The following is a 15,051-nucleotide window of genomic DNA, read 5'->3' as shown; positions in this document are numbered from 1 at the left end:
ATCAAAATTAAGAATATAAAAATCATGAACAACATAGTCATCATGTCAAAAAAAATACATCATGCATCTTATGCAAGTTCATTGGAAATGCAAGATGATAAGCAACTTGTCTAATGCCCAATCCTTTCCTTGAATTCAAAAGCCCTGTCGAATCAAGGAAACAATGTAAACCCTTTCCAAAACAAAACTCTTATGCATCCTAACCTTCAAGAAGACCTTATCTCTCACGCTAGAAGAAATTTCCTACAAGAATCAACATAACTCTTTTTTTATCTCCTCTCAAATGTTGCCTTGCCTAGGTTACCTACCCCGTCATCTTCGTTCCAACTAGTCCCAACCGAACAAAAGTCCAAAATCTAAACATAAATAAAGAATATGAATTGAAAATAATCTTCAAGGGGACTCCATTAAAATAAAAAAGCTCGTTGGTAAAGAATCATGCCACAACCATTGCTTCATACGTGGTCCTCAACAAAATGACGTAAACAACTTTGGTCAACTTGTCAGTGGCTACTATAGTTGATTCATGCCTTCCTTGCTTTAGGGATAATCCTGTTACAAAATTCATAGAGATTACCTTCATCTTCAATTGGAGAATATGTAAGGTTGCATAAATGTCAAACTTGGTGTTACTGCTTTGACATTACTGACTAACCCTAAGTGCTACACTACAAATTAGACCACAACATTCTTCATACCAACCCAAAAGAGGAGCTTCTTTATCTATGCAGACATATTATTTACCCATGCAATGTGGTACTTAGTTTCAAAATTTGGATGTTTCCCTCCTATGGTAGTTTCAAAATTTGGATGTCTCCCTCCTATGGTACATACATCCTCATGATAAACCTAGGTAGTTCATCATCCTCTAACAAACACCCTTTATACAATGGTCCTACTTATGTTACATCTTGGAGTGTTGGCCTAACCTCCAAATACCACTCATCACTAAGGAAATATCCCAACACCTACTCCCTTAGGAAGACATTCAAAGAAAATATGGAGAGAATATGTGGCCTACAACTTGGAGCATCTACCTCCAAATTATCCTTTCCTTAGTAATCTCAAAATGACATTCACTTAAAAACTCGGTCCAATGCCTCTTCCTCGCATTTAAATTCCTCTAAGAGAAGAAATATAGGAAGTTTTGGTAGTTAGCCTTGAACACAAACCTATAACAATAAGATAATGTCTCTGCAACTTTAGTCCCATCATAACAACAACTAGTCCAAGGTCATGTGTCATACAAATCCATTTATGATCTTTCAATTTCTCGCTAGCATAACCTATTACACCAATGTCTCACATCATCATTGTGTCTAAACCCTCTAAGAAGGCATCCATACAATGCACAGTCTTTTCCTATTTTGAGCACTCTTAAGATTGGTGCATTTGTTAGCAAACATTTTAACTTTATGAAAGCTTCATAGCATTTTTCAATCCATTCAAACTTCTTTCCTTTCAAGGATAGTGAGGTAATAGGGTTAGTGATTATGGAAATTACTTCCATATAACTCCTATAAAGAGATAGCAAGCCCAAAAAAAAATGTGCACCACACGTTGGCTGATCCATAACTACTATCTTAGCCAAAACTATTGTAATCCCTCTTCTAAAATGAAATAGCCACAATAATGGATCTCGCTCTAAAAGAAGGATCAATTGGACATCTTACCAAACAACTAATGCTCTCTTAAGCAAACTATAAAAGAGGGCCTAAATCCTCTATGTGTTATCTTTTTTACCTAGAATAGATAAGTATATCATCTAGAAAGAATAGCACAAAGTAATTTAAATACTTCATTCATTAACTCGTGGATAAAATAAGAGCATTGGCCAACACAAACACCAAACCTTGAGATGAAAAGAATGTGCCCAAAAGGCAGTCTTGGAAATGTCTTGCCCTTTAATCTCCCAACTAATTATACACAAATTGCAAGTCAATTTTCAAAATGATGGTAGCCCCCTCAATTGGTTGAAGAGATCACTGATCTAGGGCATGGGATATTGATTCTTGATTGTTGCATTGTTCAACTCGCAGTAATCCATACACAAGTACAAGATTCCATCCGTCTTTATCATTGTTTTAAAAATGGGTCGATCTGAACCGGAAACTGGTCAAACGGGTCGTTTCACTGGCAAACCCAACCAGACTGGGAAAAAAATCGAGTTTATGGGCTGATTTCTCCTTTTTTCCACAAAAACCGGGCCTAACTGGCAGGTTTATTATTGCCACATCAGCCACAGACCCACGGAACGTTGTTTTGTGGCTTCCCAGGTGGTTTGCAGGGAGACTAAGAGTTGTTTCCCTTCAAAAACACCCCCTCCAAGCCAATAAAAGGAGGTCTCCCCTCTCATTTGTCTCACACATCTCATTTGGAGTTTTTGTGAGTTTCATTGGGAGCTTGGAGAGTGTTGAGTGTTTGCTGAAGTAGTCATCTTGGAGGCCTGAAGTTGGACTTGGAGCTATTTTGGAGATAGTTTGGAGTTGTTAGTAAACTTGGCATCTTCAAGAGGAGGCTACGGAAGCTAAATTGCATTTCCAAGTAAGAATTTTCACTTGAAAAAATCCATATTTCATTGTTGTCCATGTATTTAGCTTTTTTATGTGTTCTATGCTACATTGTTATCAAATCTCTAGTTTCTTGCTATCAAATTTTGTAGGCTAAATATGTCCATTTTTTTTCCCAATTTTATCTTAGGTTTTCCATTTTTCTAGCTGCAATTTTTTTTTAATGGTACATTTCTACAAATTTCAAATATTTATAGCCACCATGCCTCCAAAAGCCAAGGACAACGTATGGGCTCATTATGATTGGAGGTTGGGGTATTCTCAGGTTGAAACAACACTTGGTTGGGATAAGAGGCCAAGTAAAGCCATGTGATGCACCAAAGGAAGTGATAGGTCCTGTTAGGATAGAATACCTTGCCAAGTTTGTGAAGTTTAAGGAGAATAAGGCTAGGGAGAAGGCTATAGAAATTGCAAGGATGAAGGAAATTTTACAAGCCATGAAAGAGAGTGGGAATGATGATTTTGAGATTAAGACTCCTCTTCTATCCCCTTTCATCACTATGTTCCTCCTGCTCTTGGGTCTTATCATCAAGGCCAACAATCTAAAGGAACAAAGAGGTCGAACATCCAGAGTTATTTCTCATCCTTTGCCATCACTGCCTCTGCTAATCCCACTTCCTCCCAACTAAGTCGTCAACCCACTTTGGATGAACATTGGAACAAAGAATGCAAAGAATCTTCTTTCCAAGCAATACATTGCTAGATGGTGGTATAATGCAGATATCCCATTTAATGTTGCTCACTCACCTTATTACCAAGCTATGCGGGACTCTGTTATAGCTACAGGAAAGGGCTTCAAAGGCCCTACTATGCATGACTTGAGGGGAGCTCTTTTGCAAAAAGAGATTGCTTCCATTGATGGGTATTTGGCTGAGTATAAAGAATCATGGCTCAAAACAAGTTGTTCAATCATGTCAGATGGATGGACCAATGGAAAAAACAACACTGTCATTAACCTTGTTTCTTGCCCTCAAGGAACCATGTTTGAGGGATCAATTGATGCATCTGATAAGGTGAAGGATGCAACTCTTCTATTTGAGCTTTTGGATGAGATTATTCAAAGAGTCGGGGAGCAGAATGTTGTGCAAGTCATCACAGATAATGCCTCAAATTATCTTCTTGCTGGAAAGATGATTGTGTCCAAATATAAGACCATATTTTGGACTCCATGTGTTACACATTGCATAGACCTCATGCTTGAGGACATAGGCAAAGTGGAGTGGGTAAAAAACATTGTAGAGCATGCCAAGTGCATTACAAAATACGTCTACAACCACCCATGGGTATTGAGCCTGATGATGAAAAACACTGGGGCAAAGAGCTTGTTAGACCTGCAATTATGAGATTTGCAACTCTCATCCTCACATTGCAATGTCTCAATTCTCAACAAAAAAACTTGCAGAAAATGTTTTCTTCTAATGATTGGACTTCATCTCAGCGGGCTCGTAGACAAGATGGTAAAGACACGTAAAAGAAAGTTTTTAACAATTATTTTTGGAAAAGGTCTGCAGAGCTTGTGAAAATTACTGAGCCCCATGTTAAGGTGCTACGAATGGTGGATGGGAAAAAATTGGCCATGGGCTACATTTATGAGGCTATGGATCAGGCAAAGGAGAAGATACAGGGAACTTACAAGGATAAGTTAGCTAAATATGGGTGTATATGGGATATCATTGATAGCAAATGAAACAATCAACTCCATTGTCCTATACATGCAGTTGGGTATTTTTTGAACCCAAAGTATCATTATAAAGCTCGGCTAGGAGTTCTGCAAGTTGGGGAGGTTAGAGATGGAATGTATGATTGCTTGGAGCACATGGTCCCTAGCCATGCAGACCGATTGGAAATACATACACAGCTTACTCTTTTCAGTATGGCAACAGGTACGTCTGGCAAAAACTTGGGAAAGATGGCAAGAGATGTGAATCAACCAAGTAAGCAATTCCAATTTGTTTTTCTTTTAAAATTCAATTGTTTACAAATTTACAATTCAAATTGTCTATAAATACTTGTAAAAAGGTAAGGAAATGAACCAAGTTACTAATTAATGTCTTTTTCTTTGCAACACACTGGTGGGAGTCATTTGGCCACTGTCTTCAATAGCAAAAGTTTGCAGTTAAATCCTCAACCAAACTTGTAGTGCTTCAAGGTGTGAGCGCAATCGGTCTGTTTTTTAGCGCATACACACAAAGAAGAGAAACCGTTTGGAACAAAAACTGTTAAAATGATCTTGTATTTGTGCAATACTACCTTTGACGAAGGTGCAACCAAATGATGAATAGAAGACCTGATCTAGATCCCATTGAGTTAGACGATACTAATCCAACATCAGAATGGGTGGAGAGAAGACTGAAGATCCTAAGTTTGAGGCTGTTTTTGATATTGACATGGTGTTAGGGGGGAATGAAGCGGATTTGGTAGCACCATCAGAACCAAAATTAGTAGCCACATCAAGCAAAGGCAAACAACCAATGGAAGGCACTAGTCGTGCAACTCAACCAACTCATGTTTCCATTAGATCCACTTCTATTGTTATTGGTGGTAGTGCCATACTAAGGTTACAGATGAGGCTGAGGCATCCTTAGACTCTGATCCAGATGATGTTTATGTAGCTCCTGTTGATGATCGTGTGTCTAGTAGCGGTGATGAATTTGATCATGATGAGGATTGATCGTGTTGATCATTGATATGAATTAGTAGAATTGTAGTCTTGTAGTAGGCCAATGGCCCCATAGCTTGTAGCACTGTTTTTGGATTTTATAAGCCATTTAGAGTCTCATTGCTTATGTATTTTGTCGATGATATGTATTGCACTCAGTGTCATTTTGATATATTCATCTTTACACGGTATATAAATGAGCAAACTTCGCATATTTTGTCTCTATTGGATTGGAATCATGGTTTTAAATCTTAAAAGTAGTTTTTTTCATTAAAATTAATTATTTCATGTATTTTTTAATAATCAGTTCATTGAGATATGCCGAGTCGATCTTAAAAGCAGTTTTTTTCATTAAAATAAATTATTTCATGTATTTTTTAAAAATCAGTTCATTGAGATCTGCCTAGTCTCGATTTGACTGGTTTCGGTTTGAAACCCGGTTTATTCGGTGGACCGGTCTAGTCACCGGTTCCGGTTTTTATAACTGTAAAATCCCTCAAGATATTTTGTTAGTATTTCTCTTGGATAGATTCGCCAATTTGGCGATATTTATTGTGCTCGAAATTTTCTCACTATTGCTTACTAATAAAAACCCTCAGTTGTTGCAACGGTTTTCCCACATCAGGCTTTTCCAGGGACTTTTGTCCAAAAATAACAGTGTTATATTTTGTGTGCGCCAATATTTTCTCAATTTCCAATTTATCTTCCGCAATATTTTTATTTGTGAAGATTGCAGTGTGATTAATTCGTTGTTGTCGTAGCAATAAACTGCATAATTAACTTATCAGTTAGAAAAGTTAACTCCAGTTGCTGCAATAGAATTTTTCAATAGTAAAGCAAATTTGATCTAAGAAGGAAGCTCAAAAGCAAAAGAAGAAAATTTGTTGTTCAATAGTGAGCAATAGAACGAATTTTTTGGGGTTGTGCAATGCCTGGCAAGGCAGTGCGATTTTCCAATGCAAGGTTGCATAAAAAATTGGCTTGACAAATTGAGTGATTCCAACAAGCAGAGGGAACACAATCACTCATATTTTTGCTGAGAAGATTCCTTGTTTGTGTGCAGAAGGGTTTTGCAGTAGTTTTGCTAGAGTGAAATTAGCGTCTGGTGGAAGAGAAAATGCAAACACAGAGGGAATTTCTCTCAGAGGGTTTCCAGTCTAGAAATCCATATTTCCAATTGAAGTCGGCAGTAGCTACAAGCATATTTTCTCACTCCAAAAGGGAATGTGAATAGCAGAATCATCTGCCGATCAGGAGAAAAAGGGAAATTTCCATTCCAATTACAGAGATGGCCACAGCTGAGCTTAGAGACTATGATAGGTTGGATAGAGCCTCCAACTATGTCATCTGGAAGGCTAGGATGTAATTCCTGCAAGATAAGCATTGTGGCAATACCAAACGATGCAGATCAGTTGAAAGAGTACAGGAAAGAAATGGCCAAGGCGAGCGAAAAATCCTAGATGGAGTCCACAACCATATAGTCTCACATATATCTGGCAAGAATACCGCCAAGGAGATGTGGGATGCTCTCGCTCAACTATATCAAAATCCTTCCGAGCAGCGGAAGATGTTCCGAAAATAAAAGTTGATAAACATCCAAATGTATAAGGGTGAAGGCATTGATCCCTTTCTTACCAGAATTCAGGAAATCCGAGATCAGCTCGCAGCGATTGGGGAAGCGCCTCAAGATACAAAGCTAGTGTGTTTGGCAGTTAACAGTGTCTCAAAGGACTAGGAGATCTTTGTCCAAGGCATTTTCGGACGAGAGAATCTACCTAGGTGGGACAGGATGTGGTAAGACCTACTGCAGGAGGAGATGAGGCGAGCACTTGTGAAGACCTCCATCAGCAGGACCAGCAGTACAGGTTCTAAAGGTGAGAGGAGGAAGAAAATGTGGACCTTGCATCAAAGGGTCCCAGTCAGGGACAAGGGGAGAAGAAGTAAAAGAATGACCTATTCTAAGGTCAAGTGCTTCAGGTGTGGCGAGTTTGGCCACTACAGTACTCTGTGTCCACGAAGGAAGAAAGACAAGAAGTGGAATCAGGACCAGGCGACAACATCCACAGAGATAGACAAATTGTCCTCCAGGCTCGAGGAAGATTTTGCCATGTTTGCAGCTATACCTCCAAAGGTGAGGTGGGGCGATATGGAGCTATAGTCCCAGAGTTGTGCAGAGTTTTGGGCAAGGTCCATTGAGGTGTCTTCCTCATGTATCATTACCTTGCGACAGGGGCCCACAGTATTCAGTAGTAGGAGGATCAATGTTAGTTGTTGCAGTCAAATCCCAGAGTGACAGTTGCAGACTAGTAGCAGTCAGATGCTAAGGAGCGTAGTGCAATGTTGATAGCAAAGCAAAAGGCTTAGTAGCAGAGCCAGCAGCAGCACAGATTTCTCAGTGCACAGTGCAAAGGCTAGTACCAACCAAATGCTTAGGAGACAGATGCAGCACAGAGACACAGTTGATTCAATATTTCAGATGCTTCTCAGTTGCAGTGGTTGCAGTAGCAACAACACAATTGAGAGGGAGTTGCAATGCAAATGCAATATGGCAGTGTCAACAGCAACACAGATGCAATATCAGAGTTGCGCAGTGGTTGGTGGGCAGTGGCCAGTATTCATAGTGGCCAGACATCAGTAGTGTGTATGGGAGGACGATGCAGAGACAGGTTGTTGTAACAATACGACACTAGAAGAACTTCCTCACTGAGAGGGAGTGTTAGCTTTTGTAGCATCGGATGGTGTCCTAGTCTCGACAATTGTCAAAGAGGCTAAGAAACACTAGGATTCCATAAACCAAAAAAGGTTTCAGGAAAATCCACCTAGAAATGCCTTAATTAAGTTAATTAATCAATAATTAAATTTTTCCTAAGTCTAACTTTGGGAAAATAATTAATTAACAACAATTAATTGAGGAAGGTGAGATTTCTCTAGAAACTCACACAGATCAACTAGGAAATAATCTCAGCCATTGATTAAGATTTAATCTTGGTCGTTGGAGTCCCAACTGGATATTATAAGAAGTCAATGTGTGGATGGAGGAACATACTTGAGATCGATTTCCTTGGGCAGATCGACTTTCCAGAGAGCAGCAGCATTTTGTCAAAAGAGTTTGGGCCAAAGAGGGGCGCAGAGACAGAGAGGGGCAGAGATACTAAGTCTAGAGGAAGTCAGAAAGAGGAGGCTGAAAATATTCTCCAAGAGGTTGCGCAAAGCCTCAAGTAAGCAGTGCGATTCAGTTGAAGGAAAGGACGTCTTTAGTTCCAGAGGCCGGGAAGATTTTCTAGAGGGCCGGAGAAGCATTTTCCCAATCAGCAATAGGCAAGACGATTTTCTAGAGGGCCGGAGAAGCATTTTCCCAATCAGCAATAGGCAAGACGGCTAGATTGGTAGTTGTTTCAAGTAGTACGTTTGGCGGGCAGCGTAGGGGTGACGTAAAGCTTGCACAGACCAGTTTGGACGGCTAGCTTTTCAGAGGTTAAACAGTGTCAGGATTGCTCGAAGTGAGGGTAAATTCCCTCAAATATTTTTGCCAGTATTTCTTTTGGATAGATTTGTCAGTTGGGCAATATTTATTGTACTCAGAATTTTTTGTCCAAAAATAACAGTGTTATATTTTTGTGTGTAAAACCCTCAGTTGCTGCACCAATTTTCCCACATTAGGTTTTTCCGAGGACTTTTGTCCAAAAATAACGGTGTTATATTTTGTGTGTGCGTGCCAGTATTTTCTCAGTTTCCAGTTTATCTTCCGCGGTATTTTTATTTGTGAATATTGCAATGTGATTATTTCGTTGTTGTCCTAGCAATAAACTGCATAATTAACTTATCAGTTAGAAGAATTAATTCCAGATGCTGCAATAAAATTTCAGTAGTTGAAATTTTCACAGTTTAAAGGGTCAGAATTGTTGTATTCTGGAAAGTCAAGTCACTGTGGGAAGTGATGCACGTGTTTCTCCTGTAGATGCATATTCAAGCCATTGATATCACGAAGGAACTTCAGCCAAAGTGTACCACTGTTTGCCAATGTCCCTCCTGGTATAATATTCCAGATTTGTTTCCTGAGCTTCATGCTATCACTATTTGATGTTATAAAATATATATGCTGATATTTGTGATTACAATAGTCCTCTCTGGCTGAGCACTTATTTATATTTGGGATGTTTCTTACCTCTGAACTTAATATCAGAACATTTGCTGATCCGAAATGATTTTATGTAGTGGATGTGTTCCTGTATTCTTTATTTTGGGTTTTATGATTGAAAATGCACCTAAAGTAATTTGTTATTAAACTGTTTGATGAAACATTTCATTAAGGAACAACTCCACTATCCCAGAAAAACACAGTGGTATTTTTGGGTCTCTCCAAAAGATATCTTACAGAAGATTATAAATATGTCCAATGGAACTAAATGTTAATGCAAAGAACGTCATGTTCTTTTTCTGTTCTGTAAAAAAATCATGAACTATATCCCTACCATTTTTCCAACATTCGGAACAATGCTACCATCATTCAAACTCTTAATCAAGCTGTTTTCTTCTAGTCATTTGATAAAGCTACTTGAGGATGTATCACGCATAGCTTCCCAATTTTCCCTGAGCCTCAATCAAGGAATATTACTTTGTTATGTGATAGATTTTGAGCTGATGTCCATACAGGAGGGCTTGCCTTCTCTAGATGCATGCACAGTTTTGACAGTTTTGTCCTTGCTCTTTGCCTTCACTAGACGGCTTGCCTTCATTGAATCCTTTCAAAGAGCATCGACCAATGTACCTAAGTGTTTGGCGCTGATTTGGAGAATTCCCAGGGCACATGACACTCCTAAATCTTCCTGTCAAACCCTGCCAGTTAGCAAATACTTTTCATGCCATGCTGAAATGTGAGCACCTAATAACCATGCTGAAATGCAAGCACCTAATAACCACAGATATGTGTCTGGACCCTGGACCCAGGGTCTCATCAAATGAGTATAAAAAAGAGCACCGATCTAACTGGCCTTGATTCTAGTGGTAGAAAACAGCTTGAAGTGCATGCCCCAGATGACAGAAATTACCAGCTGCAAGTCATGGTCTTGGACAAGTCGCTAGCGTGGGGGATAACATCTACACAAGGGCTCAACAGCTTTGGAACCAAATACCTGATCTGAGATAGAGAACAGAACTCAACTCCAAAATGAGAAACAGATAATTTCTGATGCAATCATGGAAAAGCTGGCTAAACTTGCATCAAAAGGGATGATAACAACTAGCTATTGCAGGCTACAGCCCTGTTTAATACCATTGCTATGAATTTTTAGTTTGTACGCACAACCCCCCAGCCAAAAGTTGGATGTAGGCTAGTATATATGTATATCGTAGACTGTATGTTGATAATATTATATGCAGTTTCACCATGCATCAATATGGAATAATATATGCAAATTTAATAAACTCCACCGTGACACTTTATACTTGCAGTGCTGTTGGTGTTTTTAAAATATGAACTTTTCAGAAAGCATTCTAACAGGTAAACAATAATAAAACGTGTTACATGCCTAAGCACTCCCTTCCCTGTGACAAATCTAAAGGTGACATTTAAATAGCCAGTCCATTATTTCATAACAACAAAGGCTTATTTTCCTTTTCCAATGTTTGGCATAAAGTTATTATAAGCCCAAAATAAAACAGACATATCAATGGGTCAGCAATCAAAGGAACAATAGGAAAGAAAACTACATGAGCATTGAGAATCATTAAGCAATTGCAGATAAGCATTAAAAAATTATTAAAAAAAAAAACACTCTTAATGTTACCTGCCCATAACTCGCACATCAAGAGATTTTTTTGTCGAGCTTTCCTCTGATGATACAATTGGTTTTATTTGATCCTCATTGCTCTCAGAAATCGACAAATTATAAACAAAGGAAGATAGCAGAGGATCTGGTACTGCACTATTAGCAGCCACCCCACGCGAGGACACACCTCCCAGAAGTGGATGCAGCTGCCCCTCCCGAAGCTCTCTACTCAGAAAAGACAGTGTGGAATTAGGTGGCAACCCACCTCTGCGAAATCTCCTCCTACGCTGCATGTATCTAGTAATCAAAGGAAACAAATTGACACCCTTCGCATCCATGTCATTCAAGAACTATAATTTTAATGGATAGAACACTAAGGTGGACAAGCACTGACAAACATAATCTACATTTTTAACAGACAGAAAACCCAAGGAAGTCAGAACACAGCTCTGCTGATACAAGGGAGTAGCATCTGAAATATTGAAAGTAAATATAAATTCTTCTCTGCCCAAGCATTTCAAACTTAGATTCCACTATATCTTGTCATGTCATAGTCAAAGTAGAGGATATTTTGAACAAATGACCATGTTGAAGAGTTATATGCCCAACCATATCCTTCCCAACTTTAGCTGCGCACACAGGACATAGCTGCAAAGAAATACACAAGATATTCAGGAAAGCATTACACATGAGACCTCATCTAACAGCCCAGCTTCATAAAATTAAAGACCCACAAAAGTTTCCTCTTACTTAAAACAATAAGTTTATTTGCTCTTTATAGGAAGTCAAACTATACATCCAAAAACTTGAGGAAACAATAATGTTTAGACAGAAATAACTAATAAGTATTCCATAGCTTATTGCAAATAGTCAGCAGGAAAGCAAATGTGTCATAAGAAGACTGAAAAGATCAAACAATCAAATGGCAATTTCATCCAGCAATAGGAATGGTTTTCCTATGTATATTACCGTTTACATATCGAATTAAAAAGTTTAAAACGACTTATCAGAATAGATTTTTTACGTTCTTCAATGCATCTCCTAGGCTTAGACCATCTCAATAACAAATACCTGCCTATTCACTGTCATCTCGTCCTAGGAGTGACTCTTAAATATACTAAAAAATACTAAAAGTTGTTTAAACCAACATGGATGTAAATTCTCACACATTGAGACTTGAAAAAAGCAACTTTTGAACAATGTCAACATGGATTGTTTCATGTCCACTAACACAGATGACAGATTCTGTCTATCTCAAAAAGGCACACCCCACATACAGGCATTTTCTTGCTGGAAAATTCTCAAACAAGTAATATATCTTTATTAAAAGTGGGAAGACTTCCACTGACCCATGTTATATTGGTCAGTGTCAAGCAACTGTTTGATTTTGGTACTCAGAAATCTCAAGCAGAGAACCGCTTATCCAATTGGCTAGTGGATGTCATTTGCCAAAAAATACCCTTGGGTTCAATGCGATTGGACTGAGCAACTGATTATATAATATGGGCCCCATTGTCTATGGCACAGATTGTATTCGCTTGCAACTATTCTATGGAATATTTTCCTAAAATGGCTCTTGTAAGGTCTTGAATCCGTTCCTCAATCTTACAACCATAGTTACAAGATTAAAATAAACTGATTTGCCAACCCAGAACTGATGGTTGTAAGATTTCCTCAATCTTACAACCATAGTTACAAGATTAAAATGTGTAATATAAAACATGCAGGAAAAATGCTGGCAAACAGTAACTGCGGCTGAAAAGCGACCCAAAAAACAATGTAAAAATAAGGACAGAGTTTCCACACACCGCATTTTTTGTGTCGATGCAATGTTCATCCTCAAGATGGCAGCAGAGCAATGCGATATCAAAATCCTCAAAACAAAATGGGCAAGTGAAATCCGCCCGTATGTCATCATCGCCCTCCAATTCATCAAAGTTAAACTGCCGATCTGTACAGACAGAAAAACAACCTACTCAGAACTTCAAATGATCCCAAACAAAAACACAGTTTACAAAATTGAAAACCCCCAAAAGGCAATTAGCCCGAAGCAGGTCAAATTAATAGGCTCGTAGGTTGAACCCAGACAAAACAGAGGGGGCTTCTAACGGGCAATACCGATGCATTTACGGAATTGACCCCAAAAGTAGATAGATAAAAAAATGAACTTTACAGCACAGCAAGACCAACTTTGAGCCACTGCAGTTAATATGTAGCGATAACTCCACAGGGGTCGCCTTCAAAGTACTGCAAATACTACATGAGTTCATTCATACAAAGGTACTTAATTTTCTCAAAATAAGTGCCATCATTCCTAAAAATTAGTCCAACAAAAGCAAATGTTCTGAACATTATAACAAAATGACCCAGCGGATAAGGTAGATTTCAACCATCTACAGCGTTGAGAAACCAGCACATAGAACTCAAAAACCCTCAAGATTTTAGGACCCTGGAACACTTCGAAATTAAAAACAGGGCAAAAGTAAGAAACCTGTATGATGATGATAATGATGAACTGCGTGATGGCGCTTTGCTGCCGTGACACGAGCCGCCCATAATTCAGCGTCCATGGCGTCTGCAGCTTAACAATTTCTCGCCTGACACAAGACCAAACCCTGGCTTCTCTCAAACCCTTTGCAATTGATATATCAAACCCCTTGTCCTAATAAGGATGCATGTCATTCATAGAAATTAAACCAGGAGGTACACTGATAAAAGACCCTGCTACCAATCAGCTTTCAAACCCCAGGGCCTCTAACACTGGAGCGCTTCCTTCAAGGAATGGGTGTCAGGATAGAATATAAGCGACTTCTCTGAATTATCCTATGAAACAAACAACGAGAAGGATATTCAGATCCATATATATATATAATTTTTCTATTATAAATCATTTTCTGAATTTTTAACATTTCATTTTTTAATTAATACACGACAACGGATGGTTCCTTTGTGGTTGCAAACGAGTCGTATTTCTGTGTCCAATTGTGTTGCTTCTTCCGTCTGACACGCGTTCATGTCGGTGAATTGGCAAGCTCAAGGTGGGCCAGTAAGCCACCGCCTATTGCCAGTTACTGGATGGTGGATCTAAAGGGCAAAGCTACCGGTCGTCCGTTAAAGGGTGTGCCGCCTTCCACCCGATAGACTGACAGATTTTTCTTTTATCGTGAGGAATTGTGTGTCAGAAATTAACGGATTGTACAGCATAGTTTACTCCTAAAGACGCGGAGAGGAGAATTGAGTTTCTCATTCCGGACGGTTCAAAGTTTTAGTTGAATTGGAAATTCAGCTGGCAGTATTTCAAAGGATATTCGTTTATTTTGTTGGGTTTTCTTTTTATTGTATCAACCTCACCCGGTGATTTGCCCTCATCCACTATAGATAAAAAAATATTAGTTTGCAAATTTGTCAATTTTTTTCTTTGCAACTGTAAAGATAGGATGGCTAACTGTGAAAATCTTCAAATCTGATAGGTAAGTCTATTTTGAAATTCAAATTTTGGTAGAATATATTGATTGAGATAATTATTGCTGGTTTAAAGAATAAGCCCACACTATTTTGAGATATCACTATACTAAATTATTTTTATTAAAAACTATTTAAAATATCTTTTAATAATTATTAATTTATTTATTATATAATTTAAATGTTAGTTTAATTGATTAAATTATCTAATTAATATATTTTATACAAAATGTAGGTAATGTGTTTAATTCTAATTAAATTTTTGAAGTTATTAACAGGCACCCTACTTAAAAATAATTTAGGGAAAATGGGAGAATTTTTGAGGTTTTTTTTTCAAGAAAATGTGTATTTATTTCATGTTTTATTTGAACATTTCACTATAGTATATGCATGGGGTTATTTTGACATCACCTAAATCATTGTGCCCGTCTTTGGCAAATCATATCTAAATTACTATGTCATATTTTGGGTGAATTATGTCTAATATTATATATAGTATGCTATGTTGTTTTTGGTGAATTATGTGTAATATTATATATGATATGTTGAGTTGTGATTTAGTAAAAATTTAGAGAGATTATCCCCACACCAA

The 15,051-nt window shown here is 38.2% G+C and overlaps 1 protein-coding gene and 1 long non-coding RNA gene across 3 annotated transcripts in view; both read right to left on the bottom strand.

Annotated features, from left to right (window-relative positions):
* Positions 1–13,841, bottom strand: part of LOC149174581 (protein DEHYDRATION-INDUCED 19-like) — a 44,812-nt gene extending 30,971 nt beyond the window's left edge. The window contains exons 1-4 of one of the 2 annotated variants that reach the window (XM_089419349.1): positions 13,489–13,841; positions 12,806–12,948; positions 11,568–11,645; positions 11,016–11,290 (exon numbers count right to left, since the gene is read on the bottom strand). In XM_089419349.1, coding sequence (XP_089275475.1) covers positions 11,016–11,290; positions 11,568–11,645; positions 12,806–12,948; positions 13,489–13,567 — 575 coding nt within the window. In that variant the 5' untranslated portion in view covers positions 13,568–13,841. The remainder of the gene's footprint in view (positions 1–11,015; positions 11,291–11,567; positions 11,646–12,805; positions 12,949–13,488) is intronic. The other variant, XM_089419348.1, reaches the window with a different exon arrangement.
* Positions 9,889–11,009, bottom strand: LOC149174582 (uncharacterized). The gene is made up of 2 exons (XR_016257932.1): positions 10,278–11,009; positions 9,889–10,055 (listed from the first exon to the last, which is right to left on the bottom strand). It is a non-coding gene; the product is annotated as an uncharacterized LOC149174582 (long non-coding RNA).
* Positions 13,842–15,051: the final 1,210 nt, after the last annotated feature.

This window comes from Pinus tabuliformis, chromosome 4_1 (genome assembly GCF_031772625.1).
Source record: "Pinus tabuliformis cultivar Carrire ecotype Pingquan chromosome 4_1, CPIR1, whole genome shotgun sequence".
Lineage (NCBI taxonomy): Eukaryota > Viridiplantae > Streptophyta > Pinopsida > Pinales > Pinaceae > Pinus > Pinus tabuliformis.
This window is presented reverse-complemented; position numbering and strand designations above follow the sequence as displayed.